The sequence below is a fragment of the Colius striatus genome, chromosome 6 (assembly GCF_028858725.1).
Source record: "Colius striatus isolate bColStr4 chromosome 6, bColStr4.1.hap1, whole genome shotgun sequence".
Taxonomy (NCBI): Eukaryota; Metazoa; Chordata; class Aves; order Coliiformes; family Coliidae; genus Colius; species Colius striatus.
In genome coordinates, this window is record NC_084764.1 from 45,351,551 (window position 1) to 45,379,297 (window position 27,747).

Genomic DNA, 27,747 nt, shown 5'->3' on the forward strand with positions numbered 1-27,747 from the left:
GCAGGCTTTCCTTGGTTTCCTTGTGTCATTTCTGCCTGTGTAGCAGAACAGAGAGAGCAGAGAAAGGCTATCAAAGCATCAACGGCACATGCTGGCTGAGATGAGAGATTTTTCTCTCTATTACAGTTCTTGTTTCAAACTGTAAATAATTTTGAATAGGCTGCTAATGACAAAAAGGCAGGAGGGATTCTATTCTATTCTGGGGTATGCGAACCATGTCATATAGTTCTGTTCCCTCTGCAGAACAGGCACTCTCAGAACACATTTTCTCACCGAGTTGCAATTATCAGCTGATATCCAAAGTATCCAGCCTGGGCAGGCTGCAGAAATTTACCTTCTATTTCAGACTTCACAGATAAGCTTTAATAAAACCTTCTGTTTATATTCTGACAAGCTTTAATAACGCCTTTTGTTGGCATTGTAACAGGTTTGTGTACCCTGGAGTGAAAGGCAGGAGACCAAGGAGCCACACTGTCCCGTTTACCCCGTGCCTGGGAGCCCCGGGCTGCAGCCAGGAGGAAGGAGGGCAGGTCTGGGCACGCTCAGCTTCTCCGTCTCTCTCTCTGCTGGGGACTGAGCTGCCATCGCGTGGACATTTTGCCAACTTGCACGTTCCCGTAAACACGAGGAGCAAGAGAGGCTTGGGAACCAAACAGAAGAGCAAAGCTGGGAACCATCAACTGCTGCGAAGTTACAAGGTGAATTTGAAGTACCGATGGGACATCGGGTTGGTCCAAACACCTGCCCTCTTTACTCTCCTTAGCTATTCAAGTTGGAATACATTTGCTGCTCTCTCTCAAGAGGTCCAACATCATATAGGCTGTGAGGACAAAGTCACAGCACTGGCATCTCCTGTGCTGGGAAATGCCTTCTGCAGCATGCAGTTGGCCAGAGGGATGGGTGTCCTGAGGCAGCCTGAATTTACCAGTTAAACACACTTCTAAATAATGAGCTTTTAATTTTATGGGTAAATGTCTCCATCTGTTGTGTGCTACTGATGAAGTGCAGATGGTGATTAAATTAGTACCTCTCCTGGAGAATATTCAGAATGTGCAGCCTATAACCTCACCCCCTTGCTTAAAGGTCTAAATGGAACTACTCAGGGGCTGCACTTCATCCACCTCCAGCAGAAATGCAAAGTTCAAGACTGGTTTTACTAGGCAGAAGCACTGTCCAGGTGGAATCCAGGGACTGATTGCCATTAAGGGATTCTGGCCCTGCCCAGCTCTGGCAGCTGTGCCACAGGTGAGCAATCTCACAGGCAGCACTGTCCCTCAGGAGTACAGTGTCTGTGTGCAGTGTGCCCTCACCTCCTGCTGCCCCATCGTCTCACCTACTTGTATGGTCACACATAATCATTTGCTTTTAATAGTGTGAAAGCTCTCTGCTTGAAGGATTGCAAAGTTCAGCACAGAAAATCTAGATTCTCAAGCTTTCTTGCTGTGTGACTGCAGCTCAGCTTATCACTGAATGTACCTTGGCCTGAGAATTCAGACAAACTCATTTCGTGTCTCTTTGAAGCCAAAATATGACCACTGTGAGGCCAGCAGGCTGTTACCCAGCTCAGAACAACACCAGCACAGGGATGGAACCAGATCTCAAAGTATTTATCCCAGTACACCTCCAAAGCCCAGCTTGTTCTTCTGATGGCCAGGTAATACTACCTGATCTCCCTGGAGTTTTTTTTTGCTGTTATTATCACAGGCAGTGTGAACTGTAATGAGACAGATAATTTCAAGTAAGACCATTGGGATGGAGGAGCAGCATTTACCTTAAACTCCCTGCCCTTAAACAGGGATGCTGCTAGTTGTTTGCAAGGTATGGGGAGATATTTGTTGCCATGCTTGCAGTTACATTCATATACCAGACATACACACATTCATTCATACACCATACACACACATTCGTTCATACACCATTCATACACACATTCATTCATATACCAGCTCAAAGGAACAAAATGAAAGGCATACTTTAATGTAAACACTTGGTTCTTTTTTCTTATATAACTCAAATTGCAATGTTACAACTAATACTGCAGAACATGGACTTCAGGTGTGTTACCAGAACAATTCAATACATGAGCCCATCTGAAGCCTAATGATTAATAAAGTTAAAAGAAAAACGTTACTTCTGTTTCAAAGTAAGTGTATCACTTTTCTCAGCTTTTGTACACATATATATGGATGTAAAATGTAAAGCAGTAGGCCAGTTCTGCTGTTACTTCTATCAGTGCAAACCATAATGAAATCCAGCCAAGCCAAGGCTAGTGAGGGCAGTTATAATGTTTCTGTGTGACCCATTATTTCAAGCTCACTATCAAGGAACAGGAAATTGAAAAGTGGCATCAAATTAATAACAAAACCTTGACCTTCTGTCTGATGCTGGGAAAATCATCTCCCCCAGTGCAGAATCCCAGGTCACAAAACCTGCTGGGGATGAGCAGAGCATCTGCCCTGCAGGCTGAGCCAACGGGGCTGCGTGAGATGAGGCTGCAGGACAGCACACTGTGTCATGCCACAAGCTATGGCATGCAGGAAGAGAGAGCTGAAACATTGAAGCCAGATCTTCCATGGTAGAAGGGCAATTTGCTTTCCCACTGCTCCTCCAAAATAAAACATCTCAGCCTACAGTGATGATGCAAGATGATTTCATCCTGCCTATGCAGAACTGCAGACACCCTGAAAGACCTTTGCACTCAGGACTTTCCCCATGTGTGGCATGAGCATCTGGGACCATGGCTCTGAAAATAGCCTCTCCTGCTTCCTCCAGAAGCTCCTTTTCTCTCTAAGGTGTCTTTAAATGTCATCTTGGGAAGGTGGGCACAGTGCAAACGGTCTAAAATCTTGGTTTAAAGAATTGCTACTCACACAGGAATGAAATATCTGTGTGCACCTCATCTGGCATCTCCCTAAAAGCACAATACAGCATACACAGCAGAAGTAAAGGGGGGAAAAGGTAATGGGTCAAAATAGTGCTGCTATACTCACTGTGTTGAAAAGCAGGTACAACAAAAATAGGATAAAGCCATCATTTTGATGGCTTTTGATCAGCTCCAAGGAAGCTTTTGTTTATGTATCAGCCAGAAAGCAGATTATCCAAAGGCTTATGTAGTTTTGTAATGGGAAGTTTCGTGCTTTAGAAAAAGCAGCCACCTTGGGTTCAGATTTCACAAAGGCTCCATCTACACTAGGAAATTAATCAGTCATTTGTTGGTTACTGGGCCAACTGATCCTGACTCCTGAACCCAGCCCAGGGTGCCCTGGAGGGATGTGGGGTAGCAGGGGACACAGGCCTGAAAATGTAACAGCACAGCCGATGGCCTCTGGGTGCCAGGAAATGTTTCCTGCTGCCACTTCATTTACCAGGCAAAAGACATCCTCGATTTGAGGGTACTGACAACCAAATGGGCTCCAATCTTATTTGACTTTGGGACACGATGTCCTGGCTTCACTGGGATAAAGCCTTCTGCGATTTCATTGTGCTAGGGGTGTGGAAATAAGGTCCCTCCTGGGCAGCACTGAACCTTGGCACCTTTCAAGGCCATCAGAGTCACCTCGCTGAAGACTGACATTGTCTCCTGTCCCTGCTTGGCAGATGTGGACAGGAAAATTCAGAAGTAACTGCTCATAATAAACGTGCTGACCTAAAACCAGACCTTTTGCCACAGATTAAACTACACTAGAGAAAGGAGTCAACCAAACCTTTGCAAAAGAAAATCAGCAGTGGGCTTGGATGTTACTTACCCAACACTGCCAAACACAGACCTTGGCAGGGATTGTTACCCCGAGTCAGTTGTCACCCAGCTCATACATGCCAAGGTCCTGATCGTTCTCAGTCAACAAAACTTTGCAGCATGGAGTGAGCAAGTAATTGGAAAGATGGTTAATTAACAAAAACAGTCCAAGGGTTTAGGCACTGCCAACAGCCCATGGCCCCAAGCAACAAGCTCCTTCGCGTCAGTGCTTACAACTGACTGAACACTGCAGACTTTCTCTTTTTTTCTCCTAGAAATAGCATTCCTATTCCCCACATTACTGTTAAGGAAGGATTGCTGTTTCCATCATAGCTGCTCTTCTGAATACATTAAAACATTGCTCAAAGCAGTTCTATAGCTGCACATGTGCCCCAGGGTAAAGTCTAGACATGGAAGCCTTGGGGAAGACACGTACTAGGCAGCAAGGTATGGACACATGTCAGATAGGCTTGAGGTCACAGAATCACAGAATGGTGGGGGTTGGAAGGGACCTTTAGAGCTCATCCAGTCCAATCCCCTGCCAGAGCAGCTCCCACCTAGATAAGGTCACACAGGAACGTGTCCAGGAGGGTCTTGAAGAGCTCCAGAGCAGGAGCCTCCACACCCTCCCTGGGCAGCCTGGGCCAGGGTTCCCTCACCTCAGCACTGAAAGAGTTTCTCCTTGTGTTTCAGTGGAACTTTTTGTGTTCCAGCTTCTTCCCATCACCCCTTGTCCTGTCACTGGATACAGTAAAAAAAAAGTGCTGCCCCAACCTCCTGCCACCCACCAGTGAGATATTTGTAAGAGCACTTCAGTACTTGGTGAAATTCCTGTCTGATTTGTCTATGGCAGACATCCTTCAATCACCTCAGTTCCTTCACAGGAATTTTTGTTGCACAGGCCTTTTTCTACTCAGAAGTTTTTAAGCATAACTACGACCAAGATTCTCCTTAAAATCTGACAGAGCTGGCTGAAGTTTGGCTAAGGAGCCAAAAGAAGTGGAAGAGGAATTTGAAAGGAGAACGCTTACATCTCCACTCTCTGTTTCCTTCCAGCCCTCTAGTCCCATCAGCTCAACGGGTGCCAGCACTTTTAACAAGAGAAAATTACAAAGGCCTCTGTTGTTCCTTGAACATTTGGATGTGCCTGAAGTGAATTTATACTTCATAAGAGCAGGGAGATGGTGCTGTTTTTCTGGTCATCCGTTTTTGTACAGCGAAGATGTTCTTTAATATCAAAAAGTATTGAATATGTATCTCAGAAAGATCAGCAAAAGTATTTTAAACAGACTCATTTACCATTCACATCAGTGTCTGAGGCTTAAGAGGACACTGACAAATTGAAATCAAGGAATTAAATATCCACAGCAAGAGCTTTAGATGCAAAGATCTGCTTGTGAACTTTTCTGGATGCACTTGTCATTTTGCATTTGTTTCATTTTGTCTTTCTCACGTTCTTTTGTGAGCAGCAAGGTAACACCTACCCTGATTGCACTGGGGGGGGAAAAATAACCAAGGAAAAGGCTATCAAATGCAGAGAGACCAGAAAACACACGTCTCCAATCACCACTCAAGTGAAAACCACAAGTAAGGCAAGATGCATGTAGGGGTGTTTTTAAATATCCTTTAAAAGGGGTAAATATTAGAGGGTTATTACCCCAGTACACTACCTCTTGTATTATATCTCTTCTCTAGTCATTCAAACCTGCAAAAATTGAATGCAAAGACACCCAGCTTCCCAATGTTTGGGAAAGTGGAGAAACATGTATGAAACTGGATAACGATCCCGTTCAAGTAGGAAAGGTCAGATTTTCTGCTCACTTAGGCTGCTCTACACTGCAGAAACATTTTTCCAGGCAGGATGCTTTGACTTTTGCTAACTTTTCTGATATGTTTTGTCTTTTAGACACGGTTACCTTTGATAACCAACAGGCTTAAGCCAACAAAGAGCATTACAGAATCACAGAATCATAGAATGGTAGGGGTTGGAAAGGACCTTTAGAGCTCATCCAGTCCAACCCCCTGCAGAAGCAGGGTCACCTAGATCAGGTCACATAGGAACATGTCCAGGTGGGTCTTGAAGCCCTCCAAGGAAGGAGCCTCCACACCCCCTCTGGGCAGCCTGTGCCAGGGCTCCCTCACTGAAACACTGAAAGAGTTTTTTCTTATGTTTAAGTGGAAAAAAATCTTTTTGTGTTCCAGCTTCATCCCATCACCCCTTGTCCTGTTGCTAGCTACTATAGAAAAAAGGGATGTCCCAACCTCCTGACACCCAACATTCAGATATTTGTCAATGTTAATAAGATCTTCCCTCAGAACAATCATTTGTCTTAAAAACAGTGGATATAAGTCAAGAAAAAAGCAAAACTCCACCTTGGCATTGTGCAAAGAAAGGCCCAGATTTACAAACTGCAGAAAGCTGCCTCAGAGCTGCAGGTCTCGAAGCAAGGCAAACAATGCAAACACTTCCCTTAGAGCTAACCACGCTCATTTGGGAATTTATTTCTTGGCAAGGCACTGTGAAGCACGGCTGGGGAATGCTGTATTTCAACAGGAGAAGAGGCAACAGGATGCATTTCTTTTCTATTCTATAATGGCTGACGTTTAAGGTTTTCTTTAAAAAAAGCCATATAAACACAGTCTCTGCCCACGACATACTCAAGTCACTTCACTGTACTTCTATCCGTCCAAGGTGGATGCAGGGGGGTGAATGCAAAGAAAAGGGCGAGATTACACTTTAGGCAGAGCACACCTGCCTCAGTGCTGACACTGGCTTAGAGGGCTGGGCGGGAGAGGGATGCACCCCGAGTCCCTGGGCTGCCTGCCCCTGCTCCTCCGTCGGTCACCAGTCCGGCGGCTCCTCCCGGCTGCACACCACGCCAGCGTCCTCCTCGTGTGAGCAGTTGTGTGTGCCCACGTCAGCGTGGGAACACTCCAGCAGCGTCTCCTCCTGCCCGGAGCACTGCACGTCATCCAGGAGAACGCGAAGTTCGGACCCTTGCCCAAATTCCGCCCTCTTGCTGGCCCGCAGCGCGTGGGGGAAGCCCAGCTGGCGGCACACGACGGCGGCAGCGCCCGAGCTCCAGCCGTCGTCGCACACGGTGCCCCACTCGCCGTCGATGTAAACCTCCACGCGGCCCTGGCTCCGGCCGCGGCCCCGGGGCCCCGCCAGCCGCACGGCCCCGTTCCGCGGCGGCGGGGCAGTGATGGGGGGCTTCTTCTTCCTGCGCTGCCCCCTCCTCTCCCCTCCCTTCCCGGGCCTGGCCGGCGTCCTGCTGCGGTTCCCCGGCGCCGGCGGGACTCGGCCCACCCAGGCCACAGTCGGCGTGGGGGGCAGGTTGGGGTCTGGCCTCCTTCCCCGTGGGGCCTCGGCCGTGGGACGTGGTGTCGGCGTTTTCATAATAAGCTCTGTAAGGGGAAAGCCCCAGGAAACCGTGAGTCTCGTCACTACTCATTGAAGACAATGACACGAAGCCAGCGCTGGTTTTTGACTCTCGGCATTTTCTACTTGACCCCGTTGAGAAGCAACAGTGCTGCCTGTGAGCCAACGCTTCCTCAGAGAAACACATTGGCTGCCTTCAGCTAGCAGAGGGGATTGCAGGGCCTGATGCCAACAAGTTAGCCTCTCCCAAGAAGGAAACTACAAGTGGTTTACTGGCAAAACTTCAGCCTGGCTGTTAAAGGGTGGGCACTGGAGTTGTGCAGTCAGGAGTTCCCCACCATGCCCTTGTCCCCTGCTGAAAGCTCCTAAAGATGGGCACTATTTCTGCTCCCCTCTTCATTATTAACGACTGGATTGTTACCAGACCCGAGAGCGCAGCCTCCCCACTGGGCCAGATGCTTTATTCAGAGGAACTGAAATCGGGAACATTCAAAATCAATTCTCTCTGGCAACTGGAATGTGCGAAAAGAACGGAGTTGCCAGGACAACACATAAAGCAGGATTTGGGGTTGGGCTTTTTTCCTCCTTATGAAAAAAAAATAAAAGAGCCTTGAACTCTGAAGAGCTGAAAATTCTTTGCTGTCACAGTTTCCAGGCGTTCCTGGACTTGCTTATTCACATGTGCTCTATTTTTAGCTTAAAAATAAGTTTTAGCTTGTCAGATGGAAGCAATTCAGACTTGCTCAGAGTAATAACCAACTGAGCCGGGACAGTGCCATTGACATTTTCAAAGGCATCACAAGTTTTTGGACGATTCCCTAGATTTATCCATTCTCCTTCATCATTTGCTTTGTACTGCGGAGGCGAGGGAGAATATGACTGTATTATCTGTGCTTGATAGCGATTGTCCCCGAAAGACAAACCCTTGCAGTGGTCCATTCTCTCCAAATAATGCTCTTTGGAGAGAAATTCTATCTGTGGCCTGAGAATGGAAGCTGAGGTTCTGAAGGCAAGAAGCGGATAGGAAAGCTTCACCTGTGCACACTGCAACTGCTGGAGCCTGCTCTGGCGAAGCACTTTAAAATCCTGGAGCTCATATAACTGCGTGAAGGCTAATGGTCACCTGGGAGTGCTTTTCACCTCACTGAATCAAGCTGTCATTATATATTACTGTTCATCAAGCCTTTTTATTAAACACACTTCCAACAGATCCACTCACTCAGCTAATGCAAGCTGCGTGCCTTGGTGATTGTGTTGCACTCACACCAAACACTAACCTAAACAGCAAAACATTCACAGCCACACATCCTTGTTCTCAGGCTTCTGAATCACAAGTTTCATGCTTGCTTTTCACCTACACGTGAGTTTAGTCCTTGAGGCACTTAGCAGAATCTCTCCCACCACATCTAAGTTTCGATTGATGATGAAAGCCACCTTGTAAACAAACCCAGAAGATTTGGTTACCTTTAAAAATCTGCACTTTGGTCTCGCAGAGAGAATAATGCATAAGCAGAAACAGACACAAAAGTGGTTGAACACAAATGAAGTTGCTCATGTTTGGAAGCTGCATGCACAGCTTGCAAAGGAGAACGTTTCTGAAGACGTGCTGAGTGCTCAGGCATGTCAACAGTTAATAATTAGCCTCAGATCTTGTTCTACCTTAAAGACTCAACCTTGCAAGGTGCTGAGTGCCCTCATTCCTCCCTGAAGTCAAAGCTGCAGGAACTGTCCATGACTCAAGTGCAGTGCAATGTGCTTAATGTGATTAAAAATTAAATGAAAGTATTTTGACATTAGAGTTCCTACAGTAAGTTGCACTAATGCCACAACAAAGTTGTCAGAGTACTGCCTAAGTAAGTACATCTGTAAACAAAGGTCACAGGGGAAAAGCAATGTGATGCTGCCTAATGTAATTTTGAGATCCTAATGTTGTATTTAGGTTTTTGCACTTCATGGAAATAGAACTTGGCTTGCTGCAGGTACAGCTACATCCTTGACTGCTCCAGCTTTAGCAGTACAATACTTCATTCAGTATGAAGCAATCCAAAAGCCCTGGAGGGTGTGGATAAGCAACAGTTCACCTGAACAGCTGATCACATAAATTCTTTTAAGAGTGTTTTCTCATCCCATGTTCTCTCACTTACAACTAACTGATTCAGCCCTCATCTTGCTCAATGAGCTATTTCCTAACCCTTTAGCCATCATATCCTGAGGCTCCTCACTATCTGAAGGCACAAAAAAATCACTTATCACTGGAAAGCACCATTGAGCACAGAATCTCTGCAGAGAAACAGTTAGGAGGAAACCAAGTTGGTGGTAATGACACAGGTAGGATGTAGCATGGAAAAGGAAACGTGCACAGGCAATACTAGAGAGGTTTCAAAGAGCCAGGAGAGGGGAAGGACTTTATGCCTCATTTGAACCAACTCTTCAGATCCCAAACAGCTGCTAAGAATTAATTTTGAGGATACTCTGAGGAGTGAAGTTCTGGGTGGTCTCCACAAACACAGAGATAGTGTGAGCCTGGAGCTTCTATTTCCTGCCAGCTAACATGCATCAATAATAAACAGCAACTGTGACACTTACTCTCCTTTGGCACAAACTGGACGCGCTTGCTTTTGACTTTCACTGGGGACGGCACAACTCGGCACTTTCCTGGTGGGGCTCTCCTGCAAAAAGAGGGCCAGAGTGCACAATTAATTCCTTCCCCTGGCATCATGACCCTCTGCTTCCCATTGTTTTTCTATGAATGTAATGCTCACTGGAAAAAAAAAAGAGAAAAAAGGCTGTTTAAATGATCCAAGTAATCTCTCACAGTAAAAGACATCATTAAACAACCCCACAACTCCATTGACCAAAGTCCAAACAGTCACAAGGCAGTGGAGTCCTCTGGCTGTGTTTTCACTTGCCCTTGCTGAATCCATTAAAGAAATAAAACATTGGCAGGTTCAAGCACTACAGAAAGAGACGAATCAAACTGGAATTAAAAATTACAAAGCTAGACAGTGTATGTTGAACATCTGACATAAAGGTCACGTGTACACAAGTTTCCAGGCTGTCTTCAAAATAACACACTGTTATTCACACACAAAACCCAAACAAAAGACTAACTACTACAGAGGTAGCACCAGAAATGCATCCGTTCCAGGCAAGAGCTCCAGTGTCTCCTACAGAGGCTCCCTCTTACTGTGGTGCATGACTTTGACACAGATTTGTTGGCCTCGGAGGTTTGTGTCACTTCTGAGAAGCTGCATCCAGTCCAGCATCACTTTTTCCTACGACAGCTGTCCTGTTTATCTGCTGGCTTCTTGGGAGGTTTGCAAACTGTTCCAAAAATGTGTGATGTCTGCATTTGGAGGGTATAACTCCTTTGTAATGAGCATTATCTGCATTTGTATTTCTGAGGCAGGGCTTCTCTCTCAGTTACAGGCACGGCCAGTTTTTATGAATTTCACTGTGAATTTTATCCTGTGCTCTGCACACGAAAGAAACTTCTTTTTAGACTTAAACTTATGACTTGCTTTTGACTTCTGCTTTCATTATTTTTGCAAAGGTTGTGTAATACCAGCCTCTTGATGCACAGTTTGCAGGAACTCTTCCGCTGCATTAGATAATGGAAAGTGCTCCTGAGAGAGGAGAATGGGAGGAAAACACACGGCAGCCCCAGGGGCTGCTTAACTTTAGGGTCTGGTTCCAACATAAAACCAGACAAGTGGTTTGGTTCGAAATGCTCAGATAGCTAAAGCTGTAAATTTAATCCACTTAAGAACAAACAATAAAAGCTACAAATGTCTCACTACATGTCTGGCTGGAAGTAGTTTGGTGTTTGGCCAATAACAGCAACGCTTGAAAAACAGGAAGATGAAAAAAACAGCTGTAAGTTTTCCTGTAAAGCACAGTGGTTCCTTGCCTTGCCCAGTCTCAGATGCACACATCCAAAAGATCCAAACTGCTTCCTTTTGGGCAGAAATCTAGAGAAACACCAGCCTTCCCAAACAAATCTGCCAACACTTATAACACCATCAGGCCCCACAAGAAGCTGGTGATCAGCAAGCAGCGCAGACTCCCACGACTGCAGGAGCACAGCAGCCCCACAACAGTTGCTCCAGCTGTTCCCTGGTGAAGCTCCACAGAAAGGCCCAGCACGGGAGAAGAGCGAGTCAGTCAGTCAACAGCATTTGTCACATCCACAGGGGGACTCACTGCACCACACTCAGGCTTTGCAACAAGAACATCTCCTACCTGGAGGTGTCCACCACTTTGTACACCACTCCGCTGGGAGCTGTGGCGCTTGGTACGCCGGTAGACATGAAGTATAGCTCCCCTGTGGGAAAGAAAAAGCAAAAAACAAGACATAGCCATGAAAACTCTCCAAGGAGCTTCTGTCCTGGACAGCACAAAAGCACAACTCTGCATCACAGCTGAGAGAGCATCAGGAAACCTGGGACTGACGTCAGGATCTGTCTGCCGGAGGAAACAAGGCAAGTTTGTATTGGGGTTTGTAGCGAGAGTTCATCTGCAGCCCAGCAGCATTAAATGCTCTCAGTGTGTGGGAGCTTTTACATATTGGAATGAAATATTTAGACAAATTTCCACTGCAGGTTCAGCTGCCCAGACTTAAGCTGTCATCTCAATCTGATATGTGTCTTTTAACTTCTCTAATGCAAAACGGTCAAACCCTGAATTCATTTTGTTAAAGTGAAAGCAAAAGAGATTAAGAATGTTCACACTGTCTTCTGCTCTTTTGAATGAAGCACTCCCGTGGGGTGAGCCACAGGAGAAGATTTTGCTTTTGCTTTCTCTAGCACACTCACAAAGTCAAATCTAACTCACGTGAAAGGCACTTGGTTTGTCACAGTTCTTGTCAGGTCACACGGATAGGGCTCAACCTTCAGCCCAACAATGTCCATCACCATCTATTTGACTCATTTTCTCTTAACTATATTTCCACCCTTCTCCCCATGTTGTGCAGGGGAGGCTGGGATAAGCAGTTCCTCTGGCACTCTCTCATTTGTCAGCTCGAGTGCTTGAGCAGTGCAATGAAAAGGATCAGAGAGAAACAGTGAATTTGCAGCACTTAAAGAAAAAAAGGAAGGAAAAAAGGCAACAGAGATCTGCTTAGTCAGCAAGGTAGACTCTTTGGGTGTCCTATGGGTATCCCAAGGCAAAGAGGGGAAGGAGCAGAGTGGGCAAAGGAAGGTGTGGGTAGTTGGTGGCAGCTGGTGCTGGCTGCTGAGCCTCCCTCCTCCTGTCAAGCTCCTCTGTATGCTGCCAGGAAAGAAACCAGCTACCCCTGGCCACCCCTGGCTGGCTTCTTCCTTTTTCTGGTGGGCTCCATTAACCACAGGCCAAAAGCAACCTTGATTCAAACAGAGACGGGAAACATCTGGCACCATGTCTTGCAGTGCAGTGATGTGTGCTCCACATCCCACCTCTCCTTCCTGGAAACCACCAGGCAGAAATGTGGACAAGCAGGCTGTGAAGCACAAGGGCTCTATCACACAGTGCCTGGGGTATCCCTGACATGTGCACTGCCAGGGGATGGGACTGCTGGCTTCACAGTGGCTGTGAAACGAGCCAAAAATATAGCTGTTCTCACCACATAAACACATCCAGGGCACCAGCTGGATTAACATTAACAAAAAAGCTTCCCTGAAGAAAAGCTTGTTAAAATAAACCCTGTGATAAACTGGTTACAAACCAGATTCCCAGCACACCAAAAAGGCAAAAGAGAAGAGTGCTCACTGCAGATAAAACAACTTCACTACACTGTTATCAACAGATTTCTTTCCATTACAATAAAGCAAACACAAGGCAAATAACTACCTCTGAGAACAGACTCCAGCCCAGTTTCCCCTCAGCTCTATGGTATTTATGCAAAGCTCGGGTGCAAGTGCAGGCAGAAGGGCTGCAGTGTTTCACTCCTCTTTGCAGACTCTGCCCACAGTAGCAGGTTGAGAGAGATGCTGCTTCCCACCTGTATGAGGAAGGGCTGCAATTAACAGCTTGATACTGCACTGGGCAGCTCTCTGAACTGGCATAAAGCTTGTTTAAACTAAGGCATTCTGATTTTAGGGTAAGGTAGCCTTCTTGCCACAGCACAGCTCTACCTTCCATGGACATTAAAGACAATGGATTTTGACTCCAAATGAGACACAATTCCAAAATCAAACTTTTCAGCTAGTGCTTAATTTGGATGACTTGCATCTATGTGATACAATTTGCATTGGTATGGTATGCAATGGATGCAACGAGCACACCTGGCATAATCTGCAGGGAAACCCAGATGTCTAAAACCTGGAGCATTCTGCAAGTGGGTATTTGAGACCACAAGGCAGGACCTCCCTGCAACGAGGCACAACACAACCTCCTGCACTACTGATTCACATAGGAGGCTACTGAGCAACGGGGCTAAACATCACGGGGCTCATCCTCTTCCTGTCCCCAGCCAGGGGCTGCATGTTCTGCCTGCCCCACTGCAAGTGGGCAATTAACCATACCCTTGGATGAACAAAGGGAGGAACCACCAGCTTTCACCCCAGAAACCCTTTTCAAATTGCCTTTTGCAAAGCAAAACGTCTCCAGTCTCACAACACAGCTATGCAAACCTACACTGAGGCTACATCCTTCAGTCCTATGCAAGGCAAAATCCCAGCTGGTACTAATACAATATGGACTTAAGCTGCTGTTTGCTGATGCCTCTCTCAAGACATAACACAAGGCAGGTACAGATACTCCAGGCGAGGGGGAGTGGGTTCATAATTACTGCTCATTACATCTGCTCCCCTGTATCCATTAAGTCACCAGCCTTCTTGACTAGCCAAAAGCATAGACTTGCTGTCACTTGGGTATCAGCTCCTCAGCCTCTCAGGGCCTGCATTCCCCACGGCATAGTACCATGAAGAGTGAGGTTTCTTTTCAAGCTGTGCTTTGCTGGATTTGCTGCCGCTGTTCTGGTCCCTCTCGAGGATAAGTGTGCAGGCAGCAGCACACCCAGGCTCAGTCCCATAGGGAACTGCCTCTCTAATTCCCCCTGCAGGCACTGCATGGCATGCTGCCCTCCAAATTAGCCTTGTAACTTTGGTTTGCTGTTTGGGAGATGCTCATAGTCCCACTCACCAGCATTTTAAAGACTGACAGACTCGTGCTCTGGCTCCCCACCACCTGCTGCCTCCCATGAGCCCTTCTCTGACCCCTTCTCCGGTGTTACACTCTGAGGAGGAACCACAAGGATGCCATCTAGTGTAAGGTAAAGTTAAAAGATCACCTGCTTCATCTTCAGCAAAGGAGATGATGTATTGGTAATAGTTATTGATAAGGCCAGGGAACATGCACGTTTGTCCTGTCCCCATGCAGATTTCACTGTACTGCCACTCTCCAGTAGCAGGATCCTCCTTCAAAGACATCAGGCGTCTGCAAGGCAAAAGAACACTGCCACAACACAACCAAAATGACGGTGCATGAACATAAATGAGGACACCTGGAAGGATGTTTAATGCTTTCTCCTCACATTAGCTAGGGAGATGCAGACACAGCAAAGGCTGAGGAGGTGGGGGGGAAAACAAGGCAGTCTCATGCCTGCCTCATCACAGGTTTGCAGCAGACCCACTGCCAGACAGGATCTATTTCTTTTCAGTATCTTCAGGAAACATTGCCTCAGAGTCCCGGGGGGTTTTAAGGATGTATTCAAATGCTATTTTGTCCCAGGACTGTAACTGAACATCGTATCACTGCTCCCTTAGTTATACTGGAACAATGTGAATCAGCAACATTGAAGGCTGCTGGAAAACAAAGATCATGTTGCTGGACAGCACCACGGAATAAAGGTTATACAAAACATGTCTGTAGCGAGCAGCCAGGCTCTGCCCAGTGCTTGCAAGCAGCAAGCAATAGCAGGTCCTCAGTTGCTGGACTGCCTGAGCACTTGCAGGCAAGGGTAGTAGTGCTGGAGGCTTTTGTCTGGGGGAACAGCTTAGTGAGTACCTGAAATATTTACTTACCCACTCATAAAATCACCAAATATGTAGAGGCCATTGAGGTTGGGAAACTCGCAGCCCCGATAGACGTAACCTCCCGTCACAGACTTCCCCATCTGGTGCGGGTAGGCGTAAATGGGAAGCACGTCGTCTGGAGGGCAGAGGAGATCTGTGACTTGCCTTGTTTTACACATGATGCAGAACAGCTGTTGTCTACAATCAGGTTCACTTCAGCACCTTCTAATTAAATATAGTGCTGATGGAGTCATAGTTGGTTTGATTTTCCCCTCTTCAGAACTACATGGGATAACCCTGCCTAGCTGGCTGTGCTAAACAAGGGCAAGGAATCAAAAGGGCACTTGCAACAGAAGCTGAAGCCTTGATAAGCCTGAGTGCTGTCAGACACCTCACCTTTATCCTGAGCCCTTCTCCTCCTGCTACAGCCCAGCTCTGCTAGTGTATTTCTGTCTCATTTCCATGCAGCCTGGCTGGTTTTGATATGAATTTGCAGGTTACTCTTAGAGGCATTGCACCTATGCAAGAGATGTTTGTCCAGCGCAGCTTTGTTTCAGTGGTAAAAGGGAAAAAAGGATAGGGCAACTCCAGGCACTGAGGAGAAGGTATGTCAGATGTCAGTGCAAATAGCTTCTGTTTTTCTGAGATGAGGAGCCTAACCTGAAAGGGCCATCAAATATTTATGGTATGGCACAGGCAAGATGTAGTACTGGCATACTCATTGTAAAAGGTAAGTTAAAACAGAAGACAGAGGCAAAACAGAGGAAGATGCCCTTATTCTGAGGGACTACATCAGGTGCTTTCTCCCCTTCCTTTTGAAAATCCTGGGCCACAGGTACCTGCTGGTGGTACCCACCCCTCCTCATCCTCACAGCCTTTCTCTCTGCCCATGCACCAGATGCCTCAAGTGGCAAACCCAGCAGCTCTGCCAGTGAGGAACTTGCATCAAGGGCATTTTGTCTAAAGTAGAGGTGTTTTTTACACTTCAGCCACACTTACCATTTGAAAGGGGCTGTGACATTTCACTGTTCTAACAAAGCCTCTCTAAAGGCATCAAAAACTGTTCCAAATCCCTGGAGACCTCAGTAAAGTGCCTGTCAGGAATGCTCATGCAGGCACTGTCACACAGGAGAGCACTCAACAGGCTTTCTGACAGCTGCTTCAGCAAAGGGAGTGCAGGAAAATCTGCTCCCTGCTCGTGTAATTTTTACAAAAGCCACTTAATCGCTGCCACTGTACTTGTGGTTAAGTTACTAAAAGGAAGGAAGTTAAACCAAGTTAGTAAAAGGAAGGAAGTTACAGAGCAGCACACAGCACGTAGAGAAGTAAAAAAACCCAGACTGTCAGCTACTGCAAATGAGTGCCAGCCCACTGCTCCCTGGGTCTCTGGGGAGATGCTCCAGCACCAGCTGTGGTCCACATCAGACCCTGCGACACAATACGCTCTGGACTTCACACGTGCATGGAATTCACTCAGACAGCAAATACCCTGAGTACAGGTCTGAAAGGTTAAAGAAATCCCAAGCAAACACAAATGTAAGGTTTTCCCTTCTGGCATAGCTAAAAGAAACAAAAATACTCTCTACATCGAGCAGCAGCGTGCATCCTGTTAGGCCAGCTCACACACTGTGTTTCTTGGTTTTAAATACAGACACTACTTGTGAGGGATGGAGAAACAGTGCAATTGCTCCATGTTCTTCCTCACTTCTACAGGAGAGCTTATTTTATGTGGAAAAGTCGAAATTGTCCCTCTAAACCTTAGGATCACAGAATCTCAAGTGCTGGAAGGTACCTCCAAAGCTCATCCAGTACAACCTCCCCTGCCAGAGCAAGACCAGCTGCTAGAGTAGGGCACACAGGAGCTCATCCAGCTGGGTTGGAATGTCTCCAGAGAAGGAGATTCCACAGCCCATCTGGGCAGCCCCTGCCAGTGCTCCCTCACCCCAACAGGGAAGAAATTTTTCCTTGTGTTGCTTTGGAACCTCTTCTGTTCCAGCTTGTCCCCATTGCCCCCTGTCCTGTCATTGGCCATCACTGAGCACAGTCTGGCTCCAGCCTCCTCACACCCACCCTTTATGTGTCTGTAACCATGAATGAGGTCACCCCTCAGTCTCCTCCAAGCTCCAGAGCCCCAGCTCCCTCGGCCTTTCATCAGAAGGGAGATGCTCCACTCCATCACCTTTGTGGCCCTGCACTGAGCTCTCTCCAGCAGCTCCCTGTCCTTCTGGAACTGAGGGGCCAGACCTGGACACAGTATTCCAGATGTGGTCTCACGAGGGCAGAGTAGAAGGGGAGGAGAACCTCCCTCTATTTACTAACCACAGCCCTTCTAACACACCCCAGGATGCCATTGGGCTTCTTGGCCAGAGGGCACATTGCTGGCTCACGCTCATCCTGCTGCCCATCAGCACCCCCAGCTTTCCAGCAGACAGCCAGGCTTTGAAGGCAGGAATTAACAACTGACAGTGCAGAAAACCCCAGAGCGGGAGCTGCAGGGAATTTAGAGAGCCCATCTACTCACCCATTGAGGCATTGGCACAGAGCTTTTTATCGTAGCAGCTGAACCCTTCCCTCGCCCTCCAGCCGTAATTCTTCCCCTTCTCGACGATGTCGACCTCCTCGTACTTGTTCTGCCCCACGTCTCCGCAGAAGAGCCGTCCTTTCCCCGCCTTGGTGCGAGGGTCGCCCCTGTCGAAAGAGCAGCGCCACATGTTCCTCACTCCGTAGGCGTAGACTTCAGGGCGAGCCTTGGGGTCCTGCACAAAAGGGTTGTCGGGAGGGATGCGGTACAGCGGCCCGCGGTCGTTGCTGTTCACGTCGATTCGCAGCACTTTGCCCAGGAGAGTTGATCTGCGTTGGGAGAAAAAAAGGACAAAACCAATAAATAAGTGACACTAAACTTTGGTTACACATAGCAAGATCTTGACCAGTCTGAGAGTTGGGCAGAGAGGAACCTCATGAGGTTCAACAAGGACAAGTGCAGAGTCCTGCAGCTGGGGAGGAACAACCCCCTGCACCAGGACAGGCTGGGAGTGACCTGCTGGAGAGCAGCTCTGCAGAGACAGACCTGGGAGTGCTGGGTGATAATAAACTGACCATGAGCCAGCAATGTGCCCTCGTGGCCAAGAAGGCCAATGGCAGCCTGGGATGCATCAAGAAGAGTGTGGGCAGCAGGTCAAGGGCGGTTCTTCTCCCCCTCTACTCTGCCCTGCTGAGGCCACATCTGGAGTCCTGTGTCCAGTTCTGGGCTCCCCAGCTCCAGAGGGACAGGGAACTGCTGGAGAGAGGCCAGTGCAGGGCCACCAAGATGCTCAGGGGACTGGAGCATCCTCCTTCTGAGGAAAGGCTGTGGGACCTGGGGCTGTTTAGTCTGGAGGAGACTGTGTGGGGAACTCATCAACACTTTAAGTACTTACAGGGTGGATGTCAAGAGGATGGGGAGACACCTTATTCTATAGTGTCCCATGACAGGACAAGGGATAATGGATAAAGCTGGGACACAAGGGGAAACTTCTTTCCTATAAGGGTGAGGGAGTCCTGGCACAGGCTGCCCAGGGAGGGTGTGGAGTCTCCTCTGGAGGTTTCCAAACCCACCTGGACCCATTCCTGTGCACCCTGAACAAGGTGGACCTGCTTTAGCAGGGGGGGTTGACTGGATGATGTCTAGAGGTCCCTTCCAACCCCTACCACGCTATGACTCTACGATCAGAGATGGGGGATTTGGAAAGCCTAGGGTTTCATTCTTCTGTTTTGGAAATGAGAAGTCTTTCAACGTGTCTGAAAAAAACAATTTCAAGGTGATTTCATTTGCCTCAGGCCATTCAGATGGTACTGACTTCTCACAACCCACTGCCCCACAGAACCACGCTGCTGGCTTGGAGCCCTGCAGGAATGAGTCTGCTCTTACTTGTTCTGGGCGTTTCCAAAGGTTCCAAAGGGATCCCCAGCCATGCCTCCATCTCCAGTAAATATATAGAGATACCCATCATCTCCAAAGAGCAGCTCTCCTCCATTATGGTTGGAGGCGGGTTCTTCTATTTCCAGGATTATCCTAAGGGAACAGAGGGAGGAGGCATTACCTACTGCACAAGCCCTAAGCACAGGGCAGAGCATTGGCATGCCACTGCTGCCCTTGACACATGGAAATGGCTACAGGTCACTTTTGGTGCAAACCCCTCCATATCCACATTACTAAGTCCTGCTTGGGCACAGCTGATTTTCTGTCCTTAAGTAATTCCAGCATGTTTTCCAGATTATAGAAACACCAGATTGTGTAATAAAGAAAATCTGGGAAAACACGTGACTGAACATGCTTTTCATTCATTTTCCTCTGATTTTTCCTTCCTCCTTACTAAACTTCTTCCTTTTCTGTTCACTTTTTTAATGAAAGGCATCTCACCTTAAATCTGATTGTAAGCTGCAAGAGAAAGGACTCCAGTCAATCTGTGCATTTGTACAGCCTTTGGCTCAACCCTGACAGGTGCTTTCAAAAAAGCACCTAAAGGTTTTCAAACATTAAGGAACAGTCGAATTCTTAAAGAGAGAAGGATCCTTAAATTATAGTTACATACACAGGACTTTATAAGAGTGGTTCAAAGCAGCCCCACCAACAAATAACCATCTTCACAAGGTCATTCAAAGAAGTACTGCAAACCTTTACCTTAATTTTAAAACCTAACGCTCTTACTTTAAACTATTTTGTGCACGTGGCATCCCTTTCCTAGCAAGGAAAGGCTGAAATACATACAACTTTAACGAAAGGTAAACCCACAAATACATGCAGTGGAGGTTCCCAGCTGTAATAGCTGAAGTTTGGTTTACTACAGCCTCTAAAACAGTCCAGTTGTCATGCTGACAGTGCCTCTTAATAGCTGCAAACCCAAACTGTGACGCTGACTTACACCACCTCATTTTTAGCAAGTTTTTTCCCTTCTGAAAGTACTGAGAGCGTGTGACTGGACTGGAAATCGTGGGAAGGAACCCAACCATGGAGTTATTCTGTCACCTGCTGCTAAATGTCACCCTCTCTGAGATAACTGCACGAGTGCGCAGACTCCAGCCGGCAGCAGGAGCGAGGGAGGATCCTGTACAGACCCAAAGGTGAATCCTCTTCAAGCTCCCAAAGAAGATGGAAGAAAACAAACCCCATTGAGCACAAGTGTGTGGACAAGCAGATGTACACGCTCCTGCCACGGCAATGTGTTGGCCAGCGCTGCCCCTTGGGCAGCACCACAGGCTGAAGTCCGTGGGAGCTGTGCCTACACAAGCACAACACGACCACAATTCTGTTTTCTTAAGCTTCACCGTACTAACCATCAGCTAAATAAGCACAGAAAACATAACCAACATGGAGGAGTTTTAAGCAAAACAGCTCATAAGCCCTGACACCTGCAGATTTAAGCTCCTGACTCGTTTTCCTGAGGCCCATGTTTGAATTCCCCTTACCTGGCACCTACAGGGCTGCTCACCTGAATGCGGTGATGGCTTTCTAGACCAGCAGCCTCATTTCAATGTACATTATCGAGCTAAAATTGTCCACTGCTATTTGGAAAGCCTTTAATACAACCCATGTAACACAGCAAAAAATCTTAACCTTAGTAATATTCAAGGATCTCTTAAAGCTGGTTCTATAGTGTGGTTCTGCACTAGGTCATGAACCTACAGACTGACTCCACAAACAAACCTCTCATTACCTGTGCACATTAATGTGGATCAAACGCAGGACCAGGCTCAAATAAGAAACTTCCCATCCAAATGCACTCAGTAGTAGCACCTTGTCTTGCATCTCACTTCATATGATATTAAATTTGTAATATCACAGGGCTGAGCTGTCACTGAGATAAACAAATGCGGGGCCGGGTTCACCTCTGGTCCCGTATCACTGGGTCTGTTTACACTGATTTTGGAAAGCACTGGCTTTGGAATGAATTCCACTTGTGGTTTGCAGAAGTCCATTTTAAAGGGTAGTCATTATGTTACCAGAAACACCCCACAAAACGTCCAACCAAGAAAACCAACCCCAAAATACTAACTGCAAATATGGTTTAATGTCCACTTAAGTCTCCTGACATACCAGAACTGAGAAATGTCAATGTTTCATCCCTGAGTTCATCCATGATTTCTCTATCTCAATGTGCTAGACACGGACTAACATGCTGACGCACTGGAACGAAAGCATAATGTTAAGCTAAATAAGCGACGTTCAGCAGCAGCCTTTAAAAACACACAAGCTGCCCTCTGAGACCTTGAATACACTTGCCAGAGAAACGTGTGTACAATACCTTTCAGAACCATGGTCCAAAGCATTCATGTCAGCAGCAGAGATTCTGAACTCACTGATTCGGATTCTCTCTTCGTAACGCACTTCAACCGAATAGTAGACATAGACTTTACCGTTAAATTTGAATTTAGGATGGAAGACAATACCTAGAAAGCCCCTCTCGTCTCCTTCCCAAGGCGAGGTGAGCACGGCCTGGCTGATGTTCAGAAATGGCTTTTGGAGCCTGGATCGATCGGGGAGGTAGGTCCACACCAGGCCAAGCTGCTCGGCAATGAAGAACCTGTGGGTGCCGTCGTTGGCGTGCACCATGGCCACGGGATTGCGCAGCCCGTTGGCCACCTCCACGAGGCAGAGCTGCAGACAGCCCTCCGCGTCGGCCGTCACCAGCCCCAGGTTCTGGTTCAGGTTCTGGTTACTCAGCAGGTGTGGGAAGCAGTAGTCTGCGTCCTCCAAGGACAGGTAGCGGCAGAATTCGGCCACGTTGCTCTCCAGCGCGGTTAACTGCGGGTCCGCAGACAGCAAGCGGAAAATGGAGCGGCATTGTTGCCACACTTGCCGGCAATAGTCTCGGCACAGCCCTGGGATCGTCCGCACCGGGGTGGAGGGATCCTCGGCGTCGTACAAGTGAGCTGCATACGGAGAGCATTCCTAGAGGGAGACACAAACAGGCTCCAGCCACTTTTCGGGCCAGATTGGAAACAGCTGAGCAGCACCACTAAGAGGGGACATTGCACTTTAATTACAGCATGTGTTGTGGTTTATTCTTGAAGAAACGTTAACAGAGGAAAGGGTTTTAGAAAGGGGGTGTATCTCAGCATTCACAGGAACGGTCTTCAGCATGCCTGCTGAAAGCTTGCTTCCTCCTGCTGTTACTCATTTACTCCAACCACAAGAAAACCAGCAGTGACACACATCTTGCTACACCACCCCAGGACACTGCGCTGGCGAAAAAGAGACTTTTCAGTTCGGGATGCTCTGACTGAGTCGGTCTGTTCTCCCTGGTAGCAAGCAACAGAACAAGAGGAAATGGCCTCAAGTTGCACCAGGGAAGGTTCAGGTTGGATCTGAGGAGGAATTTCATTGCTGTAAAGGTTGTGAGGCATTGGAAGGGGCTGCCCAGGGATGTTCTGGAGTCACCGTCCCTGGAGGGGTTTCAGAGCTGGGTGGATGTTGCACTGAGGGCAATGGGCTGGTGGTTGATAGGGCTGAGACAAAGGCTGCACTCCATGAGCTTAAAGCTCTCTTCCAGTTGAAACCATTCTGATTCTATGAGTCTGTGACTCTATGACTTTATGAAATAACAAGCAGTTTCAGCACAGCACAGAAGCAAACCCAAAGAGTCACCTGGTAAGGTTCAGGTCCTGCATCTCCAGGCTGAGAAGGGAGCGGGAAAGGTCATCAGGAGCAAAGTCTGTGACTTTCATACCTCATCATCTGATAATTCAGACATGCACCTCAACCACAGATGTGCCTCAAAAGTTGGAAGGAGCAGGAGGAGAAAGTGTAGGAAGGGAGGGGAAGGATGCCCATCTGCCATCACTGCATACACCATCCTTGCTTGGGTCCACCTGCCTTTGCTGGTGGATCTTTGCCTACAGGCGGTTTCTATAGCTGGCTAGAAGTGGTGAAATGTATCTCACAATCACATCACTGGTCTCTTTGTTCTGTGAGGGATGCTCAGGCTACAAGATTTCAGACAGTGAACACCAAACAGTAATAACCCAGGCAAGGTCCAGCGGCCCTTGTTGATGGAAGGTGCAGCCTTGGAAATCTACCTAAGGACTGAATGAAGTTCACATAGTTCACTGTATTCTCTGCTGCAAGAACACTGACAGGCACATTTTCCTTATGTGAAAAGCTGTGATACAGTAAACCTGTCTGTAAGTCACAGACTGACCACGGTGACCCAGTTCTGCTTTGCAAGGGCTTTTCCTTGCCATGAACACACTGTATTTTCCAGTTGCGATGCATCTTCCTGACAAGCATCTCGACAGCACTCTCCAAATAACCTCCCTCAGTGAAGGCTCAGTTGTTTCCAGGAGGCAGATAAATAACTGAGGCAAGAAAGGTAGGAAGAAAAGCTATCCTTGAGTAAAGCCTGCAGTTTTTAATTCCTGGGTGACACTTCTTCCCTGCAAAACCAGCTTGGTTGAAAAAAAGAGAGAAAGACAGGGAGCTGTTGCTAAATCTATAGGGAGCTACTTCGTAATGCAGATTACAGCACTATTCAATAGCTGAAAAGATATAACATCCAAGACACGGGAGTGTTTAAAGCAGCTGATAAGTACACACAATATTTAATCTTAATTTTATTTTCCATTACATCCCATAATAAACTGAGAGGCTATGTAACAGATCATTAGTGCACAATGAGCTTTCCTCCTGGAATGTCAAGCCAGTCACTGCAAAATGAGGGTTATTATGCCTTCAAATAGGCAGCAATTAACGTGGTAAAAGGCTGAGTGTGTGTGACACAAAGCACTGGAACTGCACGGGCAGCCTGGGTAACGGCTCGGTTACACGAGGTGTGCCGGGGACACAAAGAGCCCATGAGGTTGTCGTGACTGAAAATTTGGCCTCAGAAAATGAGTTGAAACGAGACAGGAAGGGAATCTGAAGGCAGGGCTGGAGGGGAGCTCAGTCTGTGGCCGCCCATGAGGCTTCACACGTAGAGACAGTAGGATCTTACTGCCAGGAAGTACGAGGGTGTACCTGGTTCTCTGAGAGCCTCTTTCAAAGCAAGCCATGACCTAAGGCTTTCTAAAGCAATGTTGGAATTAAAACCAGCACAGAGCTATGGTTTCCATGTCCCTTTGCTGCTGCAGGTATTCACTCCAGCCTCTGCTGTGTTTGACTAGCACTTGTGGATTACTTCTTTACTCCTGACCACATTCCTGGTCGTGTCTACAGAGGCATAATGCTGGCAGTGATGTCCAGAGGTCTGTCACTGCCCAGGCAGTGGCCACGCTTGTGTCTAGGGTATTTGTGGATTATTTTCCATCTTTCATCCCACAAGAGATGGAGTCTGATGCCTAACCCTGAATATCCCCTCTTCTGAGTCAAACGCTGTAGCCCTTCACCCTTCACATCATCGTGCCACATTCACTAACTCAGAACACCAAGAAACTCTACACTTGGTTACAGCCCAGTATCACTAACAGATCTAAATTCTCATTTCCAAATGACACGGTCTGTTCACTCATTTCAAACCATGATGTGCTCCAAAGACCAAGGAAACTGATGGGCAGATGATCAGCAACTTCATCAGGGCTGGAATGAGCCCACACAATGAAAATAACTCATCAGGAAATAAAACAAGTAACATTAAGACCAGTTAGACAAATCCCCCCTATCTGTTCCAGGGATTCAGAAGGAGCTTTTTATCTGAGGAATCGCAACAGCCTGAAACTGGACAAACACCAACATCAAACAGTGGCTGATTTACTGCTCCTCTCAGCCCAGATGAATAGAGAGATTCCTCAGGAAAGCATCAAACTTTCACGTAATCCCTGACATTCCCTGTCCACCTCCATCTGGAAACTCAAGCCTTTAAACAAGCTGTTCCCCAAGAAGCAGAATGAGTCACCTGCTCTCTGGCAGTTTGGAGTCCTGTATCCCACTGCACAGGAATCCACATCCACACATGCCCCCGGTGACCTGCTGCCCTCATCAAACTGTCCCTGGGTGTTGAGGCTGTGGGGCACGCAAGGGGATGCTCCATCACAGTCCTCCTCTCCTCCAAAAGCATCTTCCCAGCTTGATTCTTGGGGAAAGGGGAACCCTGTTTTGGGGCTGGGAGCTGGTGGGCAGCATTGAGGGAAGGATGTTTCTGCACAAGGAACACAAACAGCACCACGTGGCAAATCACAATTCACAGGAATCCTCACTGCAAGCACAAGCCGAGACACTTGTCAAAATACTTCGATCACACTTGAGAGACATCATGAAGAGTGAGCAGAAAGAGACAGAAGTGTCCTGAGTACGTCACAGAAACACACTTCTTGATTCAGATCTAGGATGTAAACTGCATATATAACGAAGAAATGGAAGCAGAGCGTTCTGAGTGTGTGCAGCGCCTGAACTTGCACTTGGTGTGCAGCCAGAGGTGGTGGTTTGTAGCTGCATCTGGGCTGGTGATGCACTGAGCTCACCAGAACATTTCAGTGAATCATTTCTTCCCACTTTGAAATATTTCACTGCTTCTGAACAAATCTTCAGCTGTGGGGTTTCTGATGTACGCAGGAGACTGACTTATCCGTTCCAGAGGCAGGAGTGCTTAGCAGGCACTGCTAACTGCTTCCCCATCTGCAAATGGACTTTTGGACACCACTTGTTTCAGGAATATATTTAAACCTTTTTTTGCTTCCAGTACAATGTGAGATGAAATGAAAGTCAAATCTCTAGAACCTGGAGTGTTAAAGGGTTGTCTTTCTCTTCATGCTTTCGGGAGCACAAGAGGTACCCTGCAAAATGCTAAGAGCAAGATTTCTGAAAAGCCACTTTGATCCCAGCTGAACAGAGCAGATGAGACTCCACTATCTGAATTAATTCCAGGTTTACATTTGCACTGCTCAGAGCTGCCCCTGCTCTGTCTCAGCAGCATTTTCGTATGTACGAGGCTGCCGCTGAGGACAGGGTCAGACGCTTTGCTCTGCGCAGGCTGTGATCATCCTGTTATCATATCTGGCCACAGAATACCAGTCCTCAGTGAAAATCTCCCCTGTGCAGGATGGCCATCTGAGAGGCTTCTGTGCTATATCCTCAAGCACTACTCTGCACCCATCACCGGGACTGTTAGCCCGGTATGCATTAAAAGCATCTCAAGATGCTGTAACCCAGTACAAAAAAACACTTGATCCCATGAGTTTAGTCATAACAAGAGGTATGTTTTGTGCAGGCAGTTCCCCTCCTGCATGTCTCCACCAGGTTCAGTGATCAAACCCTGGCAGGGTGAGGGGAGTCTGCAAATTTTCACAGCCCTCACACCCATCTCAGAGCACTGCTGATCATAAATCAAAGCAGAGCAACACCCCTATTCCTGTTTCAGACACCTGCCAAGGGAGAAAAAGTGTACTGGGACACCTGATGAAGGCCAGTCACACCTGACAGTGCCTGGGAGCACATGCCTAGGCTGCTGCACCTGTGTGTGGTCCATGTACCCCTCCCTGCTTATGCCTGGGAGCTAAGGCTGCCCCTGAGCAGAGGAGGCTCTCTGCATGGTGAAGCCCGCTGCAGAGGCTGATGCCCCCGAGCAGAGGAGGCTCTCTGCACGGTGAAGCCCGCTGCAGAGGCTGATGCCCCCGAGCAGAGGAGGCTCTCTGCACGGTGAAGCCCGCTGCAGAGGCTGATGCCCCCGAGCAGAGGAGACTCTCTGCATGGTGAAGCCCGCTGCAGAGGCTGATGCCCCCGAGCAGCGGAGCCCCTCTGTGAGCCGAAGCGCCCTGCGCAGCCCAAGCCGCGGGCGGCGGGAGGTCGGCGGGAGCGCCGCGGGAGCGCTGCGGGAGCGCCGCGGGAGCTCGGGGCGGCGGACGGGCGGGCGGGCGCAGCCTCACCTGGCAGAGCAGGTCCTGCAGGTGCCCGGCGCAGGCGGCGTAGCTGGGCCCGTCGAGGCGGGCGCTGAGGCGGTAGAAGCGCTGGAGCAGGGCGCGGTCGCGGCGCGGCTCGCAGCAGCCGAAGTCTGAGTAGCGGCGGCAGAAAGCCAGGCCCCGCGGCGGCTGGAACGGCGGCTTGAAGTCCAGGCACTGCGGGTGCGGCCGCGCCGGCGCCGGGGCCAGGGCCGCCAGCAGCAACAGCGCCAGCGCCGCCCGCGCCCCGCCGGCTCCAGCCATGGCCGTGCCGCGGCCGGGACGGGACGGGACCGCTGCCGCCCGGCCCGAGGCTCGTCCGGCCCCTCCGGCCGCTCCCCCCGCCGCAGACGGGGCGCGGAGAGCGGCCGCGCCCGCCCCGAGGGCTCCCGCCAGCGAGGTCAGCGCCCGCGGGTCCGGCCGCGCGGGGCTCTGCGGCGGTCCCCTGGTGCCTCGGTGATGCTCTTGGAAGGGCGTTTCGTGCTCAGTTCCACCCAGGCTGCCGGCTGGCAGGCATTCGGCCGTGCGGCAGCAGCGGGGGCACACCGGAGCCCGCAACGAGCTCCATGGACCGACTCCTCAACTGCTGGTCTCGGTTCCGTCGTTAAGTCTTTTATAGGACCAAGTTATGAGGGAGAATAACAACCCGAGTTTATACAACCGATGGGCATGTTTGAAAACAAGAGGGGACCTTATCAATGCTTACAAACACCAAAAGGGTGGTGTCAAGAGGATCCGATGAGTTGTCTTTCTGTGATGCTCAGTGACAGCACAAGGGGTAGTGGGCACAAGCT

The 27,747-nt window shown here is 48.4% G+C and overlaps 1 protein-coding gene across 1 annotated transcript; it reads right to left on the bottom strand.

Annotated features, from left to right (window-relative positions):
• Positions 1 to 1,973: 1,973 nt before the first annotated feature.
• On the bottom strand, positions 1,974 to 27,217 carry HHIPL1 (HHIP like 1). The gene is made up of 9 exons (XM_061998844.1): positions 26,942 to 27,217; positions 21,391 to 22,037; positions 19,017 to 19,160; positions 17,631 to 17,959; positions 15,119 to 15,245; positions 14,386 to 14,531; positions 11,361 to 11,442; positions 9,705 to 9,787; positions 1,974 to 7,144 (listed from the first exon to the last, which is right to left on the bottom strand). Exons 1-9 carry the CDS (start codon positions 27,215 to 27,217, stop codon positions 6,579 to 6,581), a joined length of 2,400 nt encoding a protein of 799 aa, XP_061854828.1. The 3' UTR covers positions 1,974 to 6,578.
• Positions 27,218 to 27,747: the final 530 nt, after the last annotated feature.

Bases quoted from the DNA above. Each gene is read 5' to 3' on its own strand.
- HHIPL1 (XM_061998844.1), bottom strand. From the start codon at position 27,217: ATGGCTGGAGCCGGCGGGGCGCGGGCGGCGCTGGCGCTGTTGCTGCTG. The intron at 17,960-19,016 runs GTAAGAGCAGAC...CTCCCAACGCAG, and splicing joins TTTGGAAACGCCCAGAACAA to ATCAACTCTCCTGGGCAAAG. The intron at 14,532-15,118 runs GTAAGTAAATAT...TTTGCCTTGCAG, and splicing joins TTTGGTGATTTTATGAGTGG to ACGCCTGATGTCTTTGAAGG.